A 25693-nucleotide genomic window follows, 5' to 3' on the forward strand; every position below is an offset into this window, starting at 1 on the left:
AGACTTCTTTGTTTTTATACGTCGAGCTTACAAAGTGCTTGTCAATTTAAGATCAATGACACACTGTAGTATGCAATGGTGCGGATATCACTTTCCCGCAAAAGAAAGTGATATGTATGTCTATAGATATCGAATTTTGAACCGTATACTAAATATTATAACGTCGAATTTAGTTTACAAGTGGCCCGTAATGGCTATCAGTAAAACATAATGTAATCAGAGTAGTTCCGGACTAGATTTTATAAATCTTTACAATATTAAATAGTAAAAAGGCATAGCTTGTTTTTCAATATAGTTATTAAATAAATAACAGATAATAGGTTCAATTCCCATTCGAGGAATTGAAATATTTATTGTTTTCATCTTCTTCGCTCTGGTAATGTACAGTGCGGTGTTAAGTTACTCCACTCAACACGCAATGCTTCTAGAACAATCAATTTTTATATATAATTATATATAGATAATTTAATAATAATTCAGTGATAATATTGCAATTCCATTCACAAAAGTATGCAATTTTTATCAATATTTTCTTATACATAGTGTATATAATAAAATTCCGCAGTGCATTCTAGGTTTACCACTTCCAAAATTTAAAATCAGTCAGTTAATAAAAATTCTAACAAGTAAAGCTTATTACACTGTTCAAAAATATTTAGAGGACAAACATGTATGGAATTAATGTCTATTGAATGTAATGCAGGATAGCTGCCAGCTAATGTAATAGATTGTACCATTGATTTTGAAAAGAGCAACTGTTGAGTTTCTTGCCGGCTCTTCTCAGCAGAACTGCCTTCCGAACCGGTGGTAGCTTTTTGTTCATATGTTCATTCGACGATTCAAAAGTGTTTGTAATAGTTTATTTGAATAAAGAATATTTTGAATTTGAATTTATCTCGTTATCATGTAAAATAACCGTCCGTATACTGTTACAGACAATAATTTTTTTAATTTAAAATTTATTATTAACCTAACAACTACTTTTAAGTGTTTTTTTTTATACACAAATGCATTAAATCACCATTTTTTTACGAATTTTAGTTTTTGTATCTTCGACAAGCTTAATATTTAATGTATTGATATATGCGAATTACAGCGTGAAGCCATTTTTTTATTTATATACAAATAAAGCATATTACGAGACATTTACAGAAGCAATTACAACCGCGATACGTGGCCACTATTAATATAACTTGATAACAAAACATTTGATAATAAAATGATTCATTAAATGTTTTTTTTTATAAAATTATAATTTTATAAAAAAACCCTAAATATAGCTTAAATAAATAAACATATAATTATTATTTGCAAGGAAGAATACCTGGTAGTAGTGTTAGTGTAACTAGCACTAGAAGACTCCCTGGTATTGGCTGTGAAGACATGATGACATGAAGACTAGGAACGACGACAATGACATTCAGGAAGCGCTATATTTATGGAGAAAGGTCGTATAAGTCACCTTCGGCCTTTCTTCAATCCTTCCTACGACGTTTACGTTCGTGGGTCAGGTATTCTAACTCTTCCTAAAGACACGGAATCATTACAGATAAACAAATTATTAGTCTAAAATAAACTATAACTTATATGCTACCTAATAATAGGTGTATAAAAATATTCCACCCAGTAATTTTGGCGTGAACGGAGAAGAACATTGATAATATAGAAAAACGGACTAAAATTACAAAATTCATATTTTTTGCGTCATTTTCTTATATTAATCTATATATATAAAAGGACTTGTCCTCACTGACTGAGGTAAGACGCACGCACAGCCGTAACCGCTGATGGTAGAAACGTGAAATTTGGACAGATGTTTACTTTCGTAATCTGGACATCCACTAAGAAGGGATTTCGAAAAATTTTAACCTTAAAGGGGTGAAATAGGGGTTGAAAGTTTGTATGGAAAAAAATTTAAATCGGCACCGATTTTTATAAAATTTTAAATTTAGATTTTAAAAAGTATTTAATTGAACACGTGTTTCATTGTTTTCTAGAATTCATCCCCTAAGGGTGCAAATAAGGGGTTGAAAGTTTGTATGGAAAAGTCTTTAAATCCCCACCGATTTTTATAAAATTTGAAATTTAGACTCTTAAAAATATTTCATTAAACACATGTTTCGTAGTTTTTTAGAATTCACCCCTAAATACGCAAGCGAAGCTGCGCGCATCCGCTAGTTTTATTTTTTTTTTTTTTTAGAATATTTAGTAGATGCAGTATATGGTGTAAAATAACATATTATGACAAAAATACATCGAAACTAAAAATATCCTAAGGATTACACTTTAAAATGTTATTATAAATAGGTTTTAAGGGTTTACGCATGTAGCAGGGTAGGCAGAGGGAGCCTAGTGCTAAGACACTCCCACTTTTCTCCTAATTCTGGAGGAATTGCGCATTGAGTGGTGGAGCTCAACGCCGCATAATTTTCTTTATATTTTGTAATCTTTTATTAAAGTTACAACTGGCGCCATCTAGTTAGGTTTGGTAGTAATACAATTATCGCGTTCGTGGCGCTTTGAGTTTGAGATGTATGTAACCATACAATCTTTACAAGAATTATTTTGGGTTTTTACCGATTTGGGATTACCGATTTTTCATAGAAGGCACTCCTCCTTTAGAACAATTCTGGATGGCGTAGATGGATGTGGGGTCTCCACACACTATGCACAGGGCACAAGTATCTAACTGTAAACAGAACTGGTTGTGGGTTCGAGTCCCACTCGAGACAATGAAATATTTAATTTAAAACGTAGTGTCTTAACACTAGGTTCCCTCAGCAATATAAAATGATATTTTAAATTAAAAACATCATATTATTAGTTCATTTGAGGAAAATATATTTTTGTAACATAATAACTAATTAATAGCACCTATATTTTACTTGAGGAAAAATATTATTTATATTCGTTTTGACACTGGCGACATTACTGTGTAAACATTGAAAATGTGCTCCATACATGAGATTCTTCTGGTGAGTTCAAATTAATTATTTCATTTGTATTGAGTGTGACGGAGTGTGTTAGCACTGTGTTACCTCTGCTAATCCGGCTGCGTGTGGGATATAGCGTGAAGCTGATTTAATTTGTAGTCTAATTAATACATAAAATATTAGTTTCTGATCGTGCACACGTGTTTTGTGGCAATAGTAAATTAAATTACTAATTTTCTATAACTTTAATATTTTAACACGCTCTTATTAGGACGAGGTGTAAGAAGGCAGAGGGAACGGTGACCTTGTGTTAAGACAGTCCATTCCCATTAAGACACTTTCGATCTCCACTTTTGGCCGAATTTTGGAGGCATTGCGTTTTAAGTATTTTTATTTTTTTATAATAATTATTATTATAATAAAGGAAATTTATAGCCCAATCTGAATGATATCAATAAATAGAAAAAATATTATTATTAATTTTCCTCAACTGGAATTCGATCCCGCACCTGCATTATTCTATACTATTACAGATTGCTTTCCTGTTATACACAACAACTGCTGTAAAAAGTTGCGAAACTATTACTATTGATATAAATGGAGTAGAAGAGAGACGAATCGGTGAAACGTGAGTTTTTTATATAATTTTTTACATATTTTTTCTAAAATATTGATTTTTATTTCACGGTACACATTATTTTATGAGGCCGTTGTGATGGCTGTGAGTTCGATTCCCACTCGGTGGAATGAAATATTGAATATGACTAGGCAAAGCGCGCCGTTAAATTCCGCCACTCAATACGCAATGCAATCCGGCGGAAACTGGAGACCACCATACCCTGCTGTATGCAGCATATAGCGCGTGAAGCTAAAAAAAAGAGAAAAGAACCCTAGGTCTCTGCCTACCCTGCTAAATACAGGAATAAGTGAGGCTGCTTTCTTTAACACTATAACCACCTTAAAAAAAAACATTAATACAACAATATTTTTTTATTGCAGAATCACAAACTGTAGTCTATTTAAAGATTTGTCAAATAAGTGCAAGTCTGTGTCAATTGACATCGTATTAGATAAATACGTATCCAAATATTACTATACGAACTATGGCATTCATTTTGACACTATACAAACGAATATTACATTTTACAATGACTCTATGAGCACCAGTGCTAGTGTTGCAGTGAAAGATGGTGAAGGTGACAGTAAAACACCAATTATAGTTGGTGGTGTGTTGGGAGCAGTGGTGGTTAGCGGAGCCATTATATATTTGGCAAGATATATAATAAAAACAATTATACAATCTGGTACTTACAGTAAGTTACTTTTTTTACATTCATAGGTTCCTTTTACGCGTAGCACGTACACATCTCAGGGTGGTCAGGGAACCTAGTGTTAAGACATTTTGAACTCTATTTTCTGTTGAATGTTCAAAACACTACGGGTTGGGAGGACGCCGGACCTGGTCTACCACAGCGAGATAGTTAAAGTATATGAAAATAAATTAATTAATTCCCCTGACTGGGATTGGTACTCGCTATCATCGCGTTTACAATGCTCATTTCATCAGATGCTATCCTCTTGCGCCATGAAGCTCTCATCTTTTCAATTTTCATTTACAATTGATATTTTCTTTTCAGGATTTCCGGATCCTTCTTAGAAAACCATGTCTAAAGCAGGTCTTGGTTTGTATATTTGAAGGCACTGGTGGAATTAAATATTTAATTTAATAACATATAACTTATATTAATCATAGATGTTAATTTTTATATTTAATACTATTATTGTGAACGTGAAGAAGAAGAATGAAGAATAGTATTATAACATTTATTGTGCCTTTTACATTACGTTACAGTATAAAAAGGCGGGTTATACCTGCGTACATCAAATAAGATTTTTTTTAAACAAATTACTGTCAAGAGGAGACATAAAAACATCAAAATAATATTTAAAAATAATACATTAATGAAAGAGACATTCTTTGATTTTTATCTAATATATTATTTAATTAACTTTCCTTATAATTAATATCGATGATTTAGTTACAACATTTCAAACTAAATAACCTTTTTACCATCGATGTCTTTCTAGCGCATGCTCCAGATATAGACCATTTTAGTTTGACCTCTGGTACCTAATAAATGTATAACATTTGTTCTCAACACGGAGGTCAACTAACAATGGTGGAATGCAACTTCAGACAGGTTGATGTTCGGCAATCATCGGCCCTTGTCGTCCACACTCGTGGGGTGAACCTTCGTAATTTTTCTACAGAGATGGATTTGAAACACTTTTTGGTTTTGTTATTTATATTTTTCTAACATCATAAATAGGTATATAACAAATAAAATAACTGATATAAATTTAAATGTTTTAAAGTACCCAAATTATCACAATGATCGTGTTCTATTTTTTTTCTTTTCGTTTCATGCTTTGGTAACAAGACAAGCCACAGCGTCAAGTTCCGCCACTCAATACGTAAATCTCGAAAATTAGAAGGAGACAGGAAATTGAGTATTTTAATATAAAATTATGTCACTCGGCTGAATACGTTGATATCTACGGGATGCATCGTGAGATTATAAAAAAAAAAATTATATGAAGAGAATCATTCAATTCAAGCATGTTTGTGCGCTTACCCGATAAAACGATATATATAACTTAATTACAATATCGCAAAAACATTACGAGCGGGCATATTTTGTAATCTTGATATATTTTTAAAAAAAAGATTGATAAAAATTTGAACGTCTTATTTTAAAAAAAATTGCCGGCCATCACTAATCTAATTATCGATTAAACACAGTCGGTACGTGTCTATTTTATATACTCAACTTTAATATAGAAAATAAAGCCATTATTCTATTCTATTTCTATGAACAAAAAAAAACCTATGACGCACTAAAACAATTCAACAATATAACCTAACCAAGTCAATCTCTGTCCGAGGGTGCAAAACTCGCGTCTGCGCGTACAACCCTACGCCACCGCCTCGGCCGCGTAGATACCGTGCACACACACCCCCGAAATAACACCAATAATAATTACAAAAATAACCTAAATCACATAAAAATAACTTAAATATCATATAAAATAACAATTTCTAATTTACCCCCTTTATAGTTATTTACTACAAGTAATTTATTATACAAAGTGCATAGAAATGATGTATCTAAGTCAAGAAGTGTGATATAACCAAAGAAATGGTTTTAGGACATAGAAATTAATGAAAAACAATTGTTTTAGTTGTGATAGTGAAGTGTGGCGGTGAAAAGCTTCCGTGATATCGCCTATAGGTGAGTTATACGAGAATTCATCAATTATTTCAGTAATTGAATAGAAAATATAGCAATTTTTTAACTAATTATAACATCTGTAATTGTAAATGATAGTAGGTATATTATTTTATTGTAATAATGCCCAAAATTTTATTATAAAATTTATTTAAATAGATAACTGGACGTACATTTTCATACAAAATTTTTACTTTTACAATCTACTTTGTTTCAATTTAAGTGAAAAATATGACTGAAAATTATTAAAAATTAATTTTTTATATAGAATTTATAATATAATATTGATATATTTGAAAAAAAAAAGGTAAAAATGCACCAAAACCATTTAATTATAACTAATCTACTAACCCCTTTTTATCTTACTTACTTTTCTCTAGTAGAGTTACTAAGAAAAGAGTTTATTAAGAGAACTTACTGAAACTTTTCGTCGCCACAAAAAGCTTTTAGAGTTTTCGCTTTTTTCTATTTGACCTGTTTCTCGAGTATGTACTTATACGTTGCAAATAAATGTTGCTTATTAATTTAATATTAATTAGTAATTAAGTTAATAATCTAAAGAGGCTTTCGTAGCGCAGAGGGACAAGCGTGTAACTATAAACGTGATTGTGGGTTCGATTCCCACTCGAGGTTACCGGAGTTATGAAATACATATTCTAAATTTTCATTTTCCCTGATAATGAGGAAAATCGCGGTATTGAGTAAATGTCCTCTGGAATTTAGCGGAAAGTGAGAAGCACAGTATCTTACCAGTAAACTCCCTCTGCCTACCCTGCAACATGTGGGATACAGCGTGTATCTTCTATTCTATCTTCTATTTCAAGTGGTTTTTTACTTCACTTTCTGCCAAATTATTCGAGATATTAAGTGTGGTTTATCTTGTTACTAAAGTGAATTCATTCCATCGAGTAAGAATCGAACCCACAACCGTTGCGCTTACAATCACATGCATTGCGCCACGAAGGTGTTAAATAAAAAAAATAATTGCTATATAACTAAATCTTATATTACAAGTGTTCTCCAAACACTTGAACAAAGGGCAACGTGGGTTTTACCGTACGAATAACACGCAATATCCGCCTACTTTGTTATTAATAAAAGAGAAAGAAATAAAAGAAATATGGCCCTTTAAATCATACAATTTTTTTACGTAATGGTCACTACTTAGTGACCCGTATATTTCCATATGTACCCAATGGGTATTCTAACATATACAAATAAAGTTATATTATGTAATTATGTCCTTTTTTTGTATACATTTTAACATATTATATATACATTGAGACTTATGTAATTAGATTTTCAAGTCACAGAAAAGAGAAAGAAAGAGAGAAAGTGGTGATACCATTTTGATAATTGTCAAGTCTAGCTTTTGTGTAGATTGACGTAAGAATCATCAAAATCAGTCAATTCGTTTGGTTTTTACGTCATACGAACAAACATGCATACATACATAGACTGTTAAACACATTACTATTCTCCGCGGGACCGGTTAAAAAACGTTAAAAAAAATATCATGGAAGACTCACCTGAGGGCAATAGGGATGGACTATTATAATATTAATATTATTCACGCCTTACGCCAACCCAATTATAAAGTAAAAAAAGATAGACCCAATTTAGTTTAAGCACCTGATATTGAAATTCTATAGACACGTGATCCCTGGGAAACCTTATATGAGACGCGTGAACGATGACCTTTACAGCTATTTACTTAGTTTATCGTTTTATTAATAATATATTATTATTTTAATAATACACACATATATATATATATATATATATATATATATATATATATACTAGCGACCCTCCTGCGGCTTCGCCCGCTTTAACTACTGGATTATTCATGTAATGTATGTTTGCAAAGCATGATAATGTGAAAATTAATTAAACCCTAATGCAACCCGCATTTTCGTAGTTTCAATAAGAATTTTCCAATTGTTTTACACAGCAAGGATTTTTTAGTAGGTACCGTAATTTTAAATCTGTGCTACTAATCTTTTCAAGTAGTTATTAAAATATATTAAAATGACTATTTTTAGATAGTTAAATGACTATTTTCAAACGGAAGAAATTATAAACAAAAACCTACCTACTAATAACTACTACAAAAAATGTGAAACCAAATATATCGCGCTGAAATAATACATTCAACTCCAATTATCCAATATAGTTAGTAATAGTTGCTATAAAGGCAGCCGGGTTTTTTTTTTTCGAGCTTGTGGTTAATGCTGAAGGGGGTATTCTGTCCCTGATGAAAAGCAAGCACGACGTGGCTACCTGTGAGGAAAATTAAATAAAATGCATGGGCCGGGAATCGAACCCGGGCAGAATGCGTGGCAGGCGAGCATTCTACCACTGAACCACCGATGCGTGTAAGGCAAGCGGGCACGGCGGACGCATGGCGAGTGGTGAGCCGTTTCGCAGCAAGGATTTTTTTGATATTGTAACAACTTCTAAAGTACTTATTAAAATGAAAAACAGTAAAAGACAGTTTTGGTCTACATTAAATGGCCAACGTAACTAATATACTTATTTATATGCTGAGAGTAAGGGATAAGTGAAACTTGAGTAACATACAGCTGATGTGTCAACGGCGGGATGTGTCAACAATTAAATGCGTTTTTCTGTAAAACTATTCGCAATTTCGAAATCGTGTAAAAAGCAAATTTTATCTTCGTTTAACGTAGAAAATTGATAAAGTATTTTAAAGGTTAAGGATTAATACCATTATGGAAAAATATCCCTCACAATAAAAAATATATTGAAATTATTATTTTTAGACAGAAAAATGAACACTACACGTTATCCTTAAAAGATAAAAATATGCTCTCGCGGACTTTTTTGTAGATCTTATTAAGAGGAACAATACTCCAGTACATTTTTTTCATGTAGTACTTACCATTAGAGCAGCGCATGCGCGAAAGTGTCTCAACGGGTAGGACTTTATATACATTTATCGTATTTATGTTAATTTACATAAGAACGTACAAATTATAAAGTATATATAAACCTTCTACGAAAAACACTCGACTTAATGGTGAAGACCGCATCAAAATCCGTTGGGTGGTTTAGAAGAAGAAGAGTTAGAAACAACAGACAGACACGAAAAGCGACTTTGTTTTATAAGATATAGGATAGTATTAATATCAGTTAGATTAATATAGTACTTACTAATAATAGTACTTATTTTGTACCCCAGAAATGCTTCAATGCTTTAACTTTACACATACACTTACATAATTTAGCCTAAATATTATTATTACAGTCCATATTTGGAATTAATTTCCATAGATTTTCCGTGTGATACAATACTATTAATTTTTGTAAATATAAAATGTTTATTTAAAAACCGAAAGAAACTCTAGATTCAGCACCAGGAAGACAAATATATTATTAGCATCATTAACATCAAATGTGTTAAATGAATTGCTGCTTTAATTTGAAAAAAAATTATAATGATCTCTTATCTAAATTGCACTAAAATTAATATAGTATAAAAGAACCTGGGTTTTACATAATTAATGACGAATTTTTGGGTGAATTTTGTAGATAATAGAAAATTGCTTAAATTCTTACATGTTTTGTTTGCTTAGATTATTATTTATTAAATTTAAATGTAATTTTTACTTCGGACATGCTAACAAGAAGCTATCGTAGTAAAAAGTGTAAAAATATTATTAAAATTAAATATACAATTTCAGTACTCTCGTTATAGATAAGAATCATTAAAAAATGTTCTCAAGAGAAATATTTAAAAAAAATGTTTGGTTGTTTATTCTATTTTTAAAATATCGTGAACTTTTGTGACCTTTATACCTATTTACATATCGCTATACCACGAGAATTTTTAAATTTAAATATTCACACAATTTAAATATTTAACTTTTCTGGACTTTCTCATAAAAATCTCTTGATATTTTTAATATATTTTGTAAAGCTTATTCCATACTTATCGCCCTTCTTCTCAATGATAATTCTAAATAATGTTTGGGTGCTGGAAATTCATAAAAACTTCCCTGCAAATATGTTAACAACATAAATAAGTTGTAATAAGCCTATAAGAATTTCGTGCTTTCCTTAGCGAGGTTTATCAAGCCTTACGCATGTCATAAATATAGTATGATAATGTAAATTTAGATTATTTTAGCTACACGCTGTATTCCACATATAGCAGGGTAGGCTAAGGGAACCTCGGGAGGGAAACAAGCCCACAACATGTCGCACGCTTGTTACTCTACACGATGACCAGCTCTATTCAATCATGTTACTATATCATTTTTCACTTATTATATTAAACAACAAAATATGTAACTGTATGTATGTATGTTTGTATGTGCAAGTATAATTGCACAATATATTGTGAACGTACGGCAACAGGAAACCTCTGTTTATCGGTTGTGTTGCCACGCTCGCTACAAGCCTGTGATAATACGAAATGATCGTAGTCTCTCAACCTACATATATCTATTATTATAATGGGATAGCTTTAGCATATTTTGCTGGTTACCAATAAAAACTAATAACGAAATGGAGGGATTCAGGGATTTTATGGACAAATACGAGTATATATTTGTATATTGTCCATATGGGCAAAGCTTCACCCGCAGTAGGATAGGAAAAGTTACATGTAATAAAAGCTGTTGTATCATCATGGAAATTGGCAATAAAATCATATTTAATTTATTTATTTCAGCTTCACTCTTTATACCTCATATAGCAGGCTGGACTCAAAGAACCTGGAAACCTAGTGTTAATACACTAGGTTCCTAATAAAAAATGTCCTTTTCCCACTTTCCCCCTAATAAAAGGTCTTGCGTGGCGGAACTCTAACAGGAAATTAAAATGCATTTCCCCGCGTAGTGATGAATCCACAACTCTCGCGCTTACAATCACCCTCCTGGCCTCGATATTGGTACCATGGTACCATTAAGCTGGTCTGATGATGAAATGGGAAGATGACTGATGATAAAAAACGTATTTTTAATTTTTTAAACTATCAATTATTTATACGTATAGGACATATTTCATATGAAGTTTAAAGTTTACGTTACACACACAGGTCACACATAACCCAGAGCCCTCGAGCGTTAGAGCTTTCCAACGTCACTTACGTAAAGTATTTTAATTACGCGCTTGTCTTTTTAATCTTGGCTCAAAAGTATCTCGTTAAAAGTGCCTTCTTTATATGCCGTTTAAATTGCGAATGATGAACTGGCATATCTGTGATGAATGAATTACGTGGGCTTTCATGCTGTTGTGATAGTGTCTAAAAGTGGTGAATGTCGGTTCCAATCCTGTTCTCGGGAGAATTTTATTCGTATTTACAAATTGTGATTATTGGATTATTTAATCTTGGAATACAGGTGAAGCCAAAAAAAAATTGTGTGTGTCTAACATTTATATATATAAAAGGACTTGTCCTCACTGACTGAGGTAAGACGCACGCACAGCCGTAACCGCTTTGCATAGAAACGTGAAATCTGGACAGATGTTTACTTTTGTAATCTGGACATCCACTAAGAAGGGATTTTGAAAAATTTCAACCCTAAAGGGGCGAAATAGGTGTTGAAAGTTTGTATGGAAATAAATTTAAATCGCCACCGATTTTTATAAAATTAGAAACTTAGACTCTCAAAAGTATTTAATTGAACACGTATTTCATCGTTTTCTAGAATTCTCCCCCTAAGGGTGCAAATAAGGTGTTGAAATTTTGTATGGAAAAATCTTTAAATCGCCACCGAATTTTATAAAATTTGAAACTTAGACTCTTAAAAGTATTTAATTGAATACATGTTTCATGGTTTACTAGAATTCACCCCTAAGGGTCCAAATAAGCAGGCGAAGCCGCGCGCGCCGAATATATTTGCGATAAAATAATTAATACTAATATTACTAGGTATGATAATTGCAACTTAACGGAACATTGATATTACAAGAGTATATAATATTCTCCTATATTTGATGTTTAACTATTATTAAAAGCTAAAGATTAGAACGTAACAAATATTGATTTTCTAGTCTTTATTAGGTTATCTAATTTAGGCTGTTGCGGCGCATTGGAACAGTGTTTGACTATAAACACGACGGTTGTGGGTTCGATTCTCACTCAGGGAAAATATTTTTTTTTTTTTCAACTTCCCCGCTTTGGGCCTTCCAAAGTGCGGCATTGAGATCAGGATGCAATACCTCAAAAAAATCTGTGGAAATTGGAAAGCCAAGTATATCAAACTAGGTTCCCCCTGCCGATCCTGCTATATGCGTGAAACTAAGAAAAGAGATCTAATTTAAGTATATTGTTATGTAAATTTTGCTACCGGAAGGCCTGGAAAAAGTCCGCTCTGAGCTAACAAGTAAGCCTAGGTGCTTAACTGTATATTGAAATATTGATTTTCATAACCTACCTATAACAAAATGAATCTAGCCGTCTTGCTGTTGTTTTATTCTTTTAGAACTTTATAAAAATGTCTCCTATTTTTTTAGCTTCACTACCGTCTCTCTCTCTGTTCCCCGCTGTCTACCTAATTTACAAGACTGACTTCATCTTCTTCTTCATCTTTTTCTTACCAGAGCAAGTAAAGTAATATAGTTCATTACCCCGAGAGGGAATCGAACCCTGTATTATGACCTTAAAAATACAAATAATTCCATATACACATACTTATACATACATCTATAGGTATTATTTTATTGTTTTCAAAATTCCAGAAGCCTTATACGGTATTTCTTTCTACTACACAAATACTGACGATTAGTTCTGCGTGTTCTGCACTAAAGCTCTTAAGCGCGTTTAGGTATAACCGAATTTTCAAGGACTTTGCTATTGTATAGAATAATATGACCTGATTTTTTTTATTCTAATATATTACGAGGAATTTCAGTCTTAACAAGTAAAAGGCTAGGAATGTTATTGAATTTCGTTTTAGTAAATTCTTAAGGTATTACTAAACCCAACAATTAAACATAGAATATTACATGCAGGAACTGAATGGGACAACCAAGAGTGGGGGAAGTTAAGGGTCTCCATTCATTTCACGTTCATCCACGGCTTAAGCAATGACTTGGATCTAAGTGTAGAATGGTAAACGGAGTGTCTTGACAGATATAAATAAATCTCTCGGCCCTTTTTCGTAGAATGAATATTGAATTTATGTCTACAGCACTGCCCCATAGCAGCATTCCATAACATAAAATGCTATGAAAATAGCTATTAAAAGACTTCGCGTATTCATCCTCTGTATCCGATGTCCTCTGTATATCGTTCTGAGATCCAGAAAAAAATGTAAAAATGAGACAATTATGTATTCCTATTTACATTTATCTAATACACTCAAGTATAATAAAATCGTATAAATGATAATTCTGTACATTATTTACATTACTAACAAAAAAAAGAATAGCGTCCTACTCTTATTTCGGTGCCCGGTAGACTTAGTGGGTCCATCGTGGCGCTGTGGAACAGTATGAAACTGTAAACATGACATCAGTGGGTTCCTTTCCCACTTGAGGAAATATATTATTTTACATTTCCTCCCTCTAGTAACAAGACAATGCAAGCAATTTCACGATTTAACACGTAAATCGTACATATTAGACAGAATTAATAAAATATTTCTGTAAATTAATTTCGCACTGCAACGGCCTTTTAGAATAAGTTATTAAAAATTTAAAAATAACTACTTAAGTCTTATATTTGACTTTTTCAAATAATTTTTAAAAACACCTGCTCTCAAAGAGCCAGGCAATCATAAAGAACGATGCATCTGTACGACAAGTCAGCGAAGTGTGCAAGCATTTTAATTATCAACTCTTCTTCCACTGAATAAAAACAAAAGGCTATTAATACGTGACTTCGTAAGAAATATTTTTTCTATGGCAAAAAGAGTTTTATCTTTGAAGAAGTGAAGGTTGTCGTGGTGCAGCCTCTGGCTGTAAGCGTGATGGTTTCCAGTTCGATATTCACTGGGAGATGTTTAATTATCTTCATTTTTGTCTGCCTGTCGCTAATCTCTGAAACTGCTGAACTGATTTTTATAGGACTTTCAGTGGAAAATAAATGAAGTTTTGGAGCAATATAGGATTCTTTTTACCCCGAAATTCTCGCGGGATCGAGATTTATGGGATTTACGAGACTTGAATTTCGAGTATTGCACCTAAGGTAGGGAACGTAGTGTCTTAACAATAGGTTCTTTTTCCCAACACCGCGTCTGCTGTGCGAGGAATTCGTGGAAATGGTTTATTTTTTCAGAGATTTCATTAGCGATAAATCACTTCCTTCTCTATCTCCATTTTACATAGCCAAAATTAGCACTAGTATTTCATATTGGCTAAAATCGATATTCCTCTATTTCCAATCGTACACAAAAAACATTAATTTCCCTTCCAGACACTGTCGCCTTTAATTACTCTGTCGGTCTTCGAGAACTGAATTCAAGCTGAAAACGTTTCAATCAATTGGGGCCGACACTCCTTACCAAGTTATTACTTGACGCACTCTCGGTGTAATATTGAAATGTTTACATAAAACGAAAGGTTACGGGTTCAAATACGGAGAACTTATTTAGGCCATTGTGGCCCAGTGTTATAGTAATCGAGATGGCTGTGATTTCTATCCCCACTCGGGATAATGATTATATTTAAATAATTTAAAATTCTTAGGTCTGGATATACAAGAAACCACCAGAAATATGGGCGTAAAAATATTGTATATATAGACAGAGGGAATCTAGCCTTAAGAAATTCCGTTCTCATTAGACACTTCTGTTACCCACTTTTCATCGAAATCTGGAAGCATTGCGAGTTGAGGTATAAACAATATTTTTTAACTATGTTATTAAAAATACCCATTTTGCTCAAAATCCATCTTTTCCTTTTAACCTTTTAAATAACAACGGGTCAAGAAAGCTCACACGTAAGGTGTTATTAATTAAGTTCCACCATTCATAAATAAATCGCCTTTCAAAATCCTCGTATTAAGGTCTGATGCAATGCGTCACACTCGACACGCTGCAGTAACTCGCCTTTTTCAATAAACGACCTTAATACCTATAAATAGAGTTGGAATTTATACGAATGTTATATAATTAAATTATGACGGCGACCCCGCTGAAATTTTCCGTATATAATTACTGTTGAGTGTTGTTACTGTTGAGTGGTTTAGCTTGCCACTATACAGTGTGGGGGTATTGGTCCAAAATCGTTTTTATTTTTTGGCAATTCTATACTTATAGTTAGTTTCCCCGACCTTGGCGGAGGGAACCTAATGTTACGATATTCCGTTGCCCATTTTATGACCAATTTTCGAGAAATGGCGGAACTTAACGCCGGTGTTTGCACTTTTTCTCGTTTTTTATTTAATAGAATATATCATTTAAGAAGCTTTTTACTAAAAAAAGTGAAACAGAACTTTTGGCTTATATCCATCCTTAATCTTAACTTTTAAACTTGTAAACGTAGAAGAGTGCACCTTAAACATAAAAATAAATTGCATTCATCAGGTGAACGTACCGCTTATCTCCTATCATCGTGTTAATATAAAAAAATACGTTGCACTCCTTTCACCTGAATTGTCTTACTTTTAATTCTGGATTAAAATGGAAAATAGCGAAGGTTAAAAAGAATATAAAGATTATTTATCTTTATCTGAAACAAGCTAAAGCAATAGTTAATAAATTGTATTATTATTACAATATTGTTTAGGCAAACTAAAAAAAAATTAAATAAATAAATAATAGATTCCTTTGAACGAAATAAACGAAAAAAGGAGAGCAGAGTAATGTATCACTGATTTTCTGCGATTTTGTGACTTCATTATGCAAAACATGCATGTAAACCAATTGCAAATCTACTCATCGATCGATCATATTACTTCAAGGAACCGTAAGTCAACCACAAAAATTGGCGGTATTATTTTATTAGCCTCATGTACATGCAAGGCCTCGATCCTGATAAATATTCATATTGTATCGTTCTAAATATTTATGATTGTATGATAAAGTATGCTGAAAAATAAATCCCCGTGCTGTTTTCCTGAAGTAAAGCTAGTAGGAACGTGAATTTGTATTTTTGATTGTTTATTACTGATTTAGCTTCCCTCGCTTCCCTTGCAAAACCACTCGCTTCGCTCGCGAATGATAAAGAAAAACTTTGAATGATAAAAGTGTTTTCAGAGTTCCGTACCTGAAAATCTCCTTGTCCGTCTGTCATAACTATTCATCTCAACACCGTGTGGAGAGAGGAAGAGAGATATCTAGCTAAAACTAGTATCAAATATTCAAATCTACGGTCCCTTGGAGCACAGAAATAATCTTCTTAGTCAACGCAATCAAAAAATTCGAGCATTTATGAATAGTTTTTACAGCATTTTGTAAAAAAACCACAGCGTAATGAAATATGACATTTTTCCTTTATTAAAATTACTTTTACCACGAGAAAATATCGCATGGGAATATCGAAAGCTAGCTAATATAATGTATGAAAGTTGCTGAGAAGTTTCGCTTAGTTCCTAAATACAGCTATTTTATACTTTAAAACTAAAACTTCACTTTATCTGTGGCCCCACATGTAAAATTGACGATGGCAGACAATATTTCTATCACTAACTTTAAAGAACAGGGCTTTCGAACACAAGAAAGCTGGATGGAAACCACTAAATTGCTAAGAGTTGAGGAAAGTTTTACTCACTTTATTTTAAAAGAAAATACTTTCGTCTATAACTCAAAGCGGATATCACATAAGCTGTGACTACCAACTTTTTTTTTATTTTATTTATAAAGTTAAAAAGTAGGATCCACAGTCAAAACAATATTAGGATTCTTCTATTCTTTGTAATCTTCTATCTTTTCCAAGTTCTTTTAAAATAAAACTGTACCTTCTTTTCACCGTATTAACTTTTATCTTAAGCATTATCCTGAAGTACATGACATTATTTAACATTTACGTACCATCTGACTTTTAAAGATGGCTTTGAGTAATCCCGGTCGGCTTTACTCCTGTATTCAGTACGGAAATATATTTATTACGACAGCCCATCATAATTATATACCGGAAGTTGTCAGCCATTTTTCCGAATAAAGCTCTCTTTTAGTGAAAATTGCATAATAGCTTGTAGTGCTAGTAGCTTAAAAGATTTAAGGCCCATGTCGAGGCACATAGGGTTGTGGATTCGATTAAAAATCGGGGAAATTAAATATTTTATATTTTTATTTCTTCGCTCTAGCAACGAGGTAAAACGCGGCGTTGAGTTCCGCGACTTATCACGCAGACCCTCTTGAATTCGACAAATAGTGGGAAACGGAAGTTTCTTAATGGAGACGGAGTTTTCTCAAGAATGGGTTCCAAGGTTCCTTCTGTTTACACTGCTGTGTGCTGTTGAATTATTTTTACTTCCTGCGTACAATATTTCAATATAAATATTATCATTAATAACTTTTTTATTAATTGGGTACCAAAATCCGTAATATACTGTCTAAAAATTACAAAGTCTAGAGAATAGCGTGAGCCTTTATAATTTACGATGTCTGAAAATTACAGTCAATTACTTTGAGTGTTCAAATTTCTGTTACTATGTAAAAGGCATGTTTCACTAAACGATGGGAAATGTTGCACGCAATTTATTAGTTTTTAGTAGTTTGACTCGTACTATTTATTTAAAAATCGTTAACAGAACAAACATTTTCTTTTTTTTTTCAATATTAATAAATATAGCTGTGTAATTTGTGTTTTATCTAATATAAAATACTAAAATGTACGAGTATTGTCGGTACAGAAATTTATTACTGGCTCAAAAGGCAAGAAGGACGAAGGCATTAGATAGTTTTCTCCTCTTTTTTTAACTTCACCTCTATCCTGCATTCCTTTCACCACGCAACGATCTATTTTCGAAATATTGTTTGTTAAGTGGCGGAATTTAACGCCGCGCTATCACTTATTACAAAAGCAAGGAAATAAACATATTATTCTTTTAGCCGAGTGTGAATCGAACCAACGCAATTTAATTAACCCATATTAGTGTCGTTATACGTTTTTTCCAAGAAAAACTAGCCAAGTGCGACTCGGTTTCCCACACGACAGGTTCCTTACCATTATCTATAAAATCCCACCAAGTTTATTGTGCAGCCCCCTTAAATATTTATTTTAATCTGTACTGCCTGGTGACAGACGGACGGACGTACAGAGGAGTCTTAGTAATAGGGACCCCTTCACCCTTTCGGTACGGAAACGTAAAAACGAAAGTTCTTTCTTAATAACTTGCTTAATTAAAAAATATTTAATTGTGTACAAATAAATTTTCATAGTATTTTAACCAATTAAGCCATTTCACGCCCTCAAAGGAACAAGCGGATATTCAGAGGAAAGGAAACGCCTACACGATTAATTACTATACGTTTCTAAGAAACGGTTAAGAAAGGAATTGTTTTTCGCTATAAAATAATTAAAACATAAGATTAAAGTGTCTCTGTGGTCCTGGGTTCGATTCCTACTCGAGGAAATGAATCATTTTATATTATCATTTCTTAGCTCTGGTGTCGAGGCAAAACTGCGGCGTTGAGTTCCGCCACTCAACACGCAATGTTTATGGAAATAGGCGAATATTTAAGAGTGAAGTGTCTTAACACTACGCTCCCTACCCTGATATATGCGAAATAAAGGTGAAGCTAAAAGAAAAAATTCATACTAGACTCAACAAATATTCAACAAACGTCAATAAGAATACTAAAAAGAGCTCTTTAAAACATCAATTCTTCTATAAAAGGCTTTATTCCACCGAAGAAATATATTTATAGCTACCGTCTTGTAATGTATGTAGGTGACATGAATATTTAGTAAGGATTACCAGCCAGGTGTCGACTAAATCTGAACGAAAAACGTGATATTGAACCCATATTGGTTACAAAGTATATATATAATAGGTTAGGGTACAGCGTCTGTCTGTAATTCGAGAGTTTTAGGTCCGATTCCCACTTGGGGGAATGAATTGCTTTTATTTCCTCGCTCTGGTACCAAGACAAATCACGGCATTGAGTTTCCCCACTCAACACGTAAACTAGGCGGTGCGTGGAGTCAAGGGTGAATTAGCAATGTTCTTTGCGAAAAAGAAGCGTAAATGTTTTTTTTATCAATGCCGCTTTGCCTTGTTACCATGGCGAAGAAATGAACATAGAATAATTTATTCCATTGAATGGGAATTGAACCTTCAACCCTTTATTTGACCCTTATACTCCTGTGCCATGATGGTCTCTTAGTTTAGTTTTTATATAATTATTGCTTTTCTAAAGTTTGATTAAAATGGTTTAGAGGACTGTTAACCTTTAAAGCGATATTTTGAACGTATTTCCAAGCATTCATACGATTGTATGTATATACATATGTACATTTTTCAGTTCTACTTATAAAACTATTGTTAGCAGCAAACAAAAGAACTTAATTCAATTTATCCTATTGGAATTCATTTTTATTGATGGTTCTTTTTTTTTTTTTTTTGAGGCAGAAAAATCTATTAACTACTGGCATAAAATTTATTCTTCTTTCTCCACCTTTTTGCTATAAGTTTTTTGTTATTTTACTTATTATAAATTTCTAGAAATCCTCTCTTATCTTTCATTCACACTTCAGCCATCTCAAGATCGATTTCAAAGTTGAGGACGGAAAATAAATACGTAACTTAGCGGTCACCAATAATTCACAAGCTACGAACTGAATTTCGAATTTCCAAGCCGCGCAATCTGCTTTGTAACTGGTGACATAACACTCATTTTTTATTCCTTCGCCATTTTTCTTTAACTTATTATTATGTCTGTTAAAAAATTGTATTATTAGTATGACAAGATATCAGAAGAAACAGGCAAAGGAAACCTAGTGTTAAGACACCTTTTTCTCCACTTTCCGCTAGTTTCGCTTTGGTACCAGAGCGAAAAATTAAAATGTTATTAATTGGCCCATTTATTTTGAAAGTGGTGTAAGTCCATTTTCTTTTGTGTCGAGAAAATTAAAGGTTAGTATTTTTGTTGATTTAAAAATATAGGCAAATCATATGAGGTCTGGCATTGTTTCTATTGTTTTATCAACATTTAATTTGTTTATATAAATTTGTTTTTGGCCAATTAGACTACGATAACACATATTTATGTGCTGCAAATGGACTTACACCACTTTCAAAATTAGGCAATTGTAAAAATCGTTTAATTTCAATTTTGAAAAATCAAATATCGCTTTAAATATATTTCATTTTAATATAATTTTGTTTACAAATACGCATAAAAACACATAAAATTTTATTTTAGACGGCAATTACATTGTCATTACAAGAATTTACATATTCTCTGCATGTGGTAGTGTTACAAAATATGCATGATGCACCGGAGGTATATAGGGTAGTAGCTGCTTCATGTCTTTATATTTTTCGTACGTAGTAGGTCTGACATTTTGGCATTTTTCACGTAATATTACACGTAATCCTATAAATATTATAAGTCTGAAAGTTTGTAAGTTTTTTTATTTGGGTAAAGGTATCGCCAAAAGTACGTAATAGATTGGTTTCAAATTTAATACACAGCTAGAGTATGAAGTGGAATAGTACATAGGCTACATTTTATTTAAAAATTCAACTCCTAAATAATATAAAATTAGAAAAATCTAATACATTTCTCAAATTTTTTAATCTTTTAACTTAGGAGTAGTGAAAACACGGATGGGAAACAACGCAAATCGTTCGCGGGACACAGCTAATATAAAATAAATGAAAAATAACAAAACACAGATCGGCATCCATCTGCTATACCTCTGTCAATTGGACTTACACCACTTTCATAATCAATGATTATGCAATTTCATTTACCGACCGATTTTGAGTTGTACAAAATAAGGGATTTTTTTGAGAAATTAAACATGGACTTTTTATAAATAAAAAATTTACATTAAATTAAGCATGAATTACGTGATAGCTCATTTTTTCTCAAAAATGGACTTACACCACTTTCAAAATAAACGGTCCAATTATTAATCCGTTTCCCCCGAGTGAGGATAGAACCCACACCCGTCGCGTTACAGTCACACACTTGTGCTCCTGCACGACGACCTCAGAAACAAGTATAATTAAGTAATATGTAGCTATAGAAAAAAGGTTGGTTGGGGATCATCATAGGGCAGTGGTTCAGCGTCTGCCTGTAAACGCGACGATTGTGAGTTTGATTTCCATTCGGGTTAGTGAATTATTATTATTTCCTCGCTCTCCTATCAACAAAAAGCGCAACAATGAACTCCGCCAGTTAACACGCAATGTCTCAAAAATTGGACAGAAAGTGACAAAAGGAATATCTTAATACCTACTAGGTTCCCTCTACTTACCCCCTGCTGTATGGGGGATACAGCGTAAAGCTAAAAAAATATAGAGAATATTATTTTCTATGCGAATAAGTATGTGTTCAAATATTACTCGTCTGTATAAGTACAAAGTGAACGTTCCTAATATTAAAAATTTCATTACATAAAATATAAATAGACTGAAGCTATGAAGATAGCATATTATAAATTCGGTTATATAATTTTGAAAATATTATAATATGCAATATGTTTATTTCTAAAGTAAATATAGTATTTACAACACTATTGTGATAGAAAGAAAGTGTCCAAATATGTAGGGTTAACATAATGCCTTAACCTGGAAACCTAGGTCCTAGTATTACATTCTCTCTATTTTTGAGTGGAGGAACTCAACGCCGCCGTTTGTCTTATTCCCGGAACGAAGAAATGAAAATAATTCAATCCCCCGAATACCGATCAAATCCACAACCAACACCTTCTCAATCAATCTCTCTCTCTCTCTCTCTCTCCCAGCCTCTATCTATTTTCCCTATAAAATACGAAACATTTTCTATTCTATTCCAGACAAAAATGTATATTATTCCGTAATTTCGCTCACCTTTATTTAGAATAAAAACAGCTTTTATAAAACGCTTTGTAACCTGTTGAACGAACAATTGTCGTAAATAAAAACTAAACATTCGTATGAAAATTATTTCTTTGCATGTGAACGTTGACAACTTCCTGCATTCGTGTTATAATTAAAGCTGACTTGTAATTAATTTTGTTTAAATTATGATTTTACAGTAAGAAAAATTATATTATTTTTAATATGGGATTTGGGGTGCAGTGGAACAGCAACTAAATGTGAAGGCGGTGGTTATGGGTTCGTTCTGTAATAGGGGGAGTTATAAATATTTAAATACCTATCGAGAATCTCGCAATATATCGAGATACAGAATGGTGTTTCTTATATAGTGTCATTAAAATAAACGAAACATGTAATATGGAGTTTCGTTATAATTGACTCTAACTCTCCCACTCTCCCTCTCTCTCTATCTCTCTCTCTCTCTCTCTCTGTCTATCCCTCACCACTAGAATATAAAAAATAAACAAATATATTTTTATATTTTACGCTTATATAACAAGGTAGCCAGAGGGAACCTAGCTTTAAGACACTCCGTTCTTCACTTCCCGTCCAATTTTCGAAACTTCGAGTTCGAACTTGAACAAATGTCAACAAATCGAACCCTTGACCTTTCATCCATTTTCTAACCACAAAACCAAATAGATAAGTCATATATATGTTTTCTGGAAGCCAAATAAGAAAGAATTGTTTTCTCTGACCCAAAAGTTACTTCACGTGAATACGAATTGAGTTAATAGAACCTTTATACCGCCGATGTTTTGATCGTTTAATAAAGAGAAGTGGGTTTTCTGGCCGAACATTGAAATTTATAGGGTCGATAATTTAAATGGTATTTAAACGTTATAAAATCATATATATATATATATATATTACTTAGATTTCCATTTAGATAAGCATACTTAATTTATTTAAAAAATCATTCTATTTTCGTCATCTATATTCTGATATATATTTAATCTTTTTATCTTGATACTCTATTATATATCTCCATACCAGTGTAAACAGAGGGAACCTAGTGTAAGACACTCTGTTCCCCATTTCCCCCTTAATTTCTGAGATTCTTCTTGATACATTGCGGAACTTAACGCCTCCCTTTGCTTGCCAGAGCAGGATAAAGAAAATCATGCTTTCTATCACTGCACCACGACGATATCATAAATAATCAGAACAAAAGCTTTTTTATCATTATTATGCACATTTGGCACACAATTTACTATAAAAGATTTCTAAATGTGCAAATTAATGTAAATATTCAAAATTCACATACAAATTTTCATAATCCTCTTATATGACAAAAAGATCCCAATGTTTAATAAAATATTAACGAAAATACATCATCACAGTTAAAGCTAAACTAATTTCTAGTTTAATTGTAAATCTTAATTAATTTATAATTCCTTTACGGTTTTACTTTAAACCTGACAAACGTACAAATAAGGTGAGTGCCTGTCGTTGTCTACAAAGCGTGATAATGCAATTTAATTGCTAAATACTTAAAGTTCTCCATTCCCTTTGTTTACTTGAAGATGTATTTAATCTCATCTAAGTATAAACGGCGTAAATCTAGTAGCAGCAAACAGTTAATGCGCTTGACAATTACACATACTTGCCTAGAAAATCCATGTTACCTATATAAGATAGTCTAATTAACATCTAACGACAAAGGCAAATGACTAGCCTAACTAGTAATTAACTCAGGAATCGAACCTGCAACAGTTTCGTTCCCAAACATGGCTTCTTTTAGATGGCGTTGAAAAAAATTGGCCACGCAATTTATTTTTTGGGAATAAAAAGAAGTTAGTTGGTCATCAGGGCTTTTTGGAGGATACTCCACCAATTCGGGGTTTTAGCCCGTCAAATAAGTGTTGTTGCAGCCGATGTGTGAGTTCTTGTATGTCATGATGAAGAATTTTCCTCCGTTGCCATACATTTTCAGTTTTTTCATTCGGTAAATAGTTTGGAACAGAGTGTCTTAACACTAGGTTCCCTCTGCCTACCCTGCTGTGTGCGGGATACAGCGTGAAGCTGACACCTATTAACTATAATATATTTTCCCATAGTGCACTAACCGTGGCGGCGCGGTGATGTCGGCATGGAGGCGGTGGCGCTGGTGCTCTGCGCGCTGGTGGTGAGCGCGCCGCATGCGAGCCCCCGCGACGACCTCGAGGAGGACGACCACGCGCTCGACTACTATGATGAGAATAAGATTAATATATCAGGTATTTCTTATATTTTTATTTTTTAGTTACTAATATTATAAAGTAGAATAGTTTGTTTGGTTGAACGCGCTGATCTCAGGAACTACTAACTACTAAAAAAATATTTTAGTGTTGGATAGTCCATTTATTGAGGAAAGCTATATAACGTCACACTACTCATTCCTATGTAGCCCACTTACCTGCGATCAGAGCTACCTCGAGTTTTTTTCATAAGTCCATGCGGGCGAAGCCGCAAAGAAAAGCTTGTCTCTCATTCAATCAATACACATACATAATGTATTCAATATTTCGATATATAACGCTTACTATTTGCTCTAGAAGTAATTTAACATGTTTAAAACTAACTAACAAATCGTTTTTAACAAACTAAAAAGTTTCCGTAAAAAATGCACGTTTCAAAGCATAACTCGTGTTGCGCGGTGTTAAACTGTAAAAAGTAGGTTACTACATCGGTACTTGTACTTGATGTCGCGCGAAGTTACATGTATTTTTTCCTCCACTGTATTTATGTAATATAGCGGTAGTATTTAAAACTAAATTTTAATTTTAAATTATGTTTTTTATTTCGACGCCACCGTAGCGCAGTGGCGTTTGAATGTAAGCGCGATGGTTGCTTGTTCGATGACTACCGTAGTCTGGGTAATAACCAACAACACGATTAACTTCCCAAATAAGAAAAAACAAAAAAAAAATTCAATTCAAACCAGCAGTTCCTGAGATTAGCGCGTTCAGCCAAACCAATTCTTCAATTTTATAATATTAGTACACATATCCAAAGATTTTTCATTTTCGATTTAACAAAATCACCTGATAAAATCTTTTTTAAATTCACCTTTTTATATGAAATTTGGATACATTTAAGAAAATCAAAAACAATTTAGCAGTTATTGTATAAGTATTTCTGGCGCCCGGCCATCTGGCGTACAAACAGTTCTCCAATAATGCCTTATGAAAACCGAAGCCTATTGCACACAATGATACATACGACTATTTTATTGGAATACCTTTAGTTTAATTTAAGGTCGTTCGTCGTCGTATATTTTAATTGTTTTGGTTTTTGTAGACTGAGATCCCGGGGTCCCCAGACCTACGTCATTTTAGTAAAGCTGAAATTTTAAGGAATAATAGTCTAATATGTAGTTAAGACTATATGCGTTCATACTTGAAGGTGGGGCCCTTAACTTGAAGGGGCCCTTTTAGAGGTAGCGCCAAATAATATCTCTATCTGGGAGGAAGAATTTCAGCTTTGCTAACATGACGTAGATCTGTCGGTCCTGGGATCTAGGGCTATTGAGATAA

General features: G+C 32.9%; 2 protein-coding genes across 4 annotated transcripts in view; both read left to right on the top strand.

The window, feature by feature from the left end:
- Positions 1-1383: 1383 nt before the first annotated feature.
- Positions 1384-4903, top strand: LOC146538420 (uncharacterized). 2 transcript variants are annotated; one of them, XR_014878036.1, is made up of 4 exons: positions 1384-1511; positions 3467-3561; positions 3933-4246; positions 4571-4903. XR_014878036.1 is itself a non-coding variant. In XM_085186214.1 (4 exons), the coding sequence occupies exons 1-4, from the start codon at positions 2949-2951 to the stop codon at positions 4588-4590; spliced, it is 456 nt and encodes a 151-aa protein (XP_085042340.1). In that variant the 5' UTR covers positions 2831-2948; the 3' UTR covers positions 4591-4903. The 2 variants fall into 2 exon arrangements, 1 of the variants encoding a protein (XP_085042340.1); XM_085186214.1 differs by lacking the exon at positions 1384-1511 and adding an exon at positions 2831-2975.
- Positions 4904-5885: 982 nt separating this feature from the next.
- Positions 5886-25693, top strand: part of LOC146538421 (uncharacterized) — a 40026-nt gene continuing 20218 nt past the window's right edge. Inside the window, exons 1-2 of one of the 2 annotated variants that reach the window (XM_085186442.1) lie at positions 5886-6226; positions 24236-24394. In XM_085186442.1, coding sequence (XP_085042568.1) covers positions 24268-24394 — 127 coding nt within the window. In that variant the 5' untranslated portion in view covers positions 5886-6226; positions 24236-24267. The remainder of the gene's footprint in view (positions 6227-24235; positions 24395-25693) is intronic. The other variant, XM_085186443.1, reaches the window with a different exon arrangement.

The sequence above is a fragment of the Heliconius melpomene genome, chromosome 6, assembly GCF_056956725.1.
Source record: "Heliconius melpomene rosina isolate 202511_hmr_F chromosome 6, ASM5695672v1, whole genome shotgun sequence".
In the NCBI taxonomy this organism is placed as follows: domain Eukaryota; kingdom Metazoa; phylum Arthropoda; class Insecta; order Lepidoptera; family Nymphalidae; genus Heliconius; species Heliconius melpomene.

Excerpts from the sequence above, each read along its gene's own strand:
- LOC146538420 (XM_085186214.1), top strand. The coding sequence starts at position 2,949 with ATGTGCTCCATACATGAGATTCTTCTG. Across the intron at positions 3,562-3,932 it reads GAGAGACGAATCGGTGAAAC|AATCACAAACTGTAGTCTAT; the intron begins GTGAGTTTTTTA and ends TTTTTATTGCAG. Across the intron at positions 4,247-4,570 it reads TATACAATCTGGTACTTACA|GATTTCCGGATCCTTCTTAG; the intron begins GTAAGTTACTTT and ends TTTTCTTTTCAG.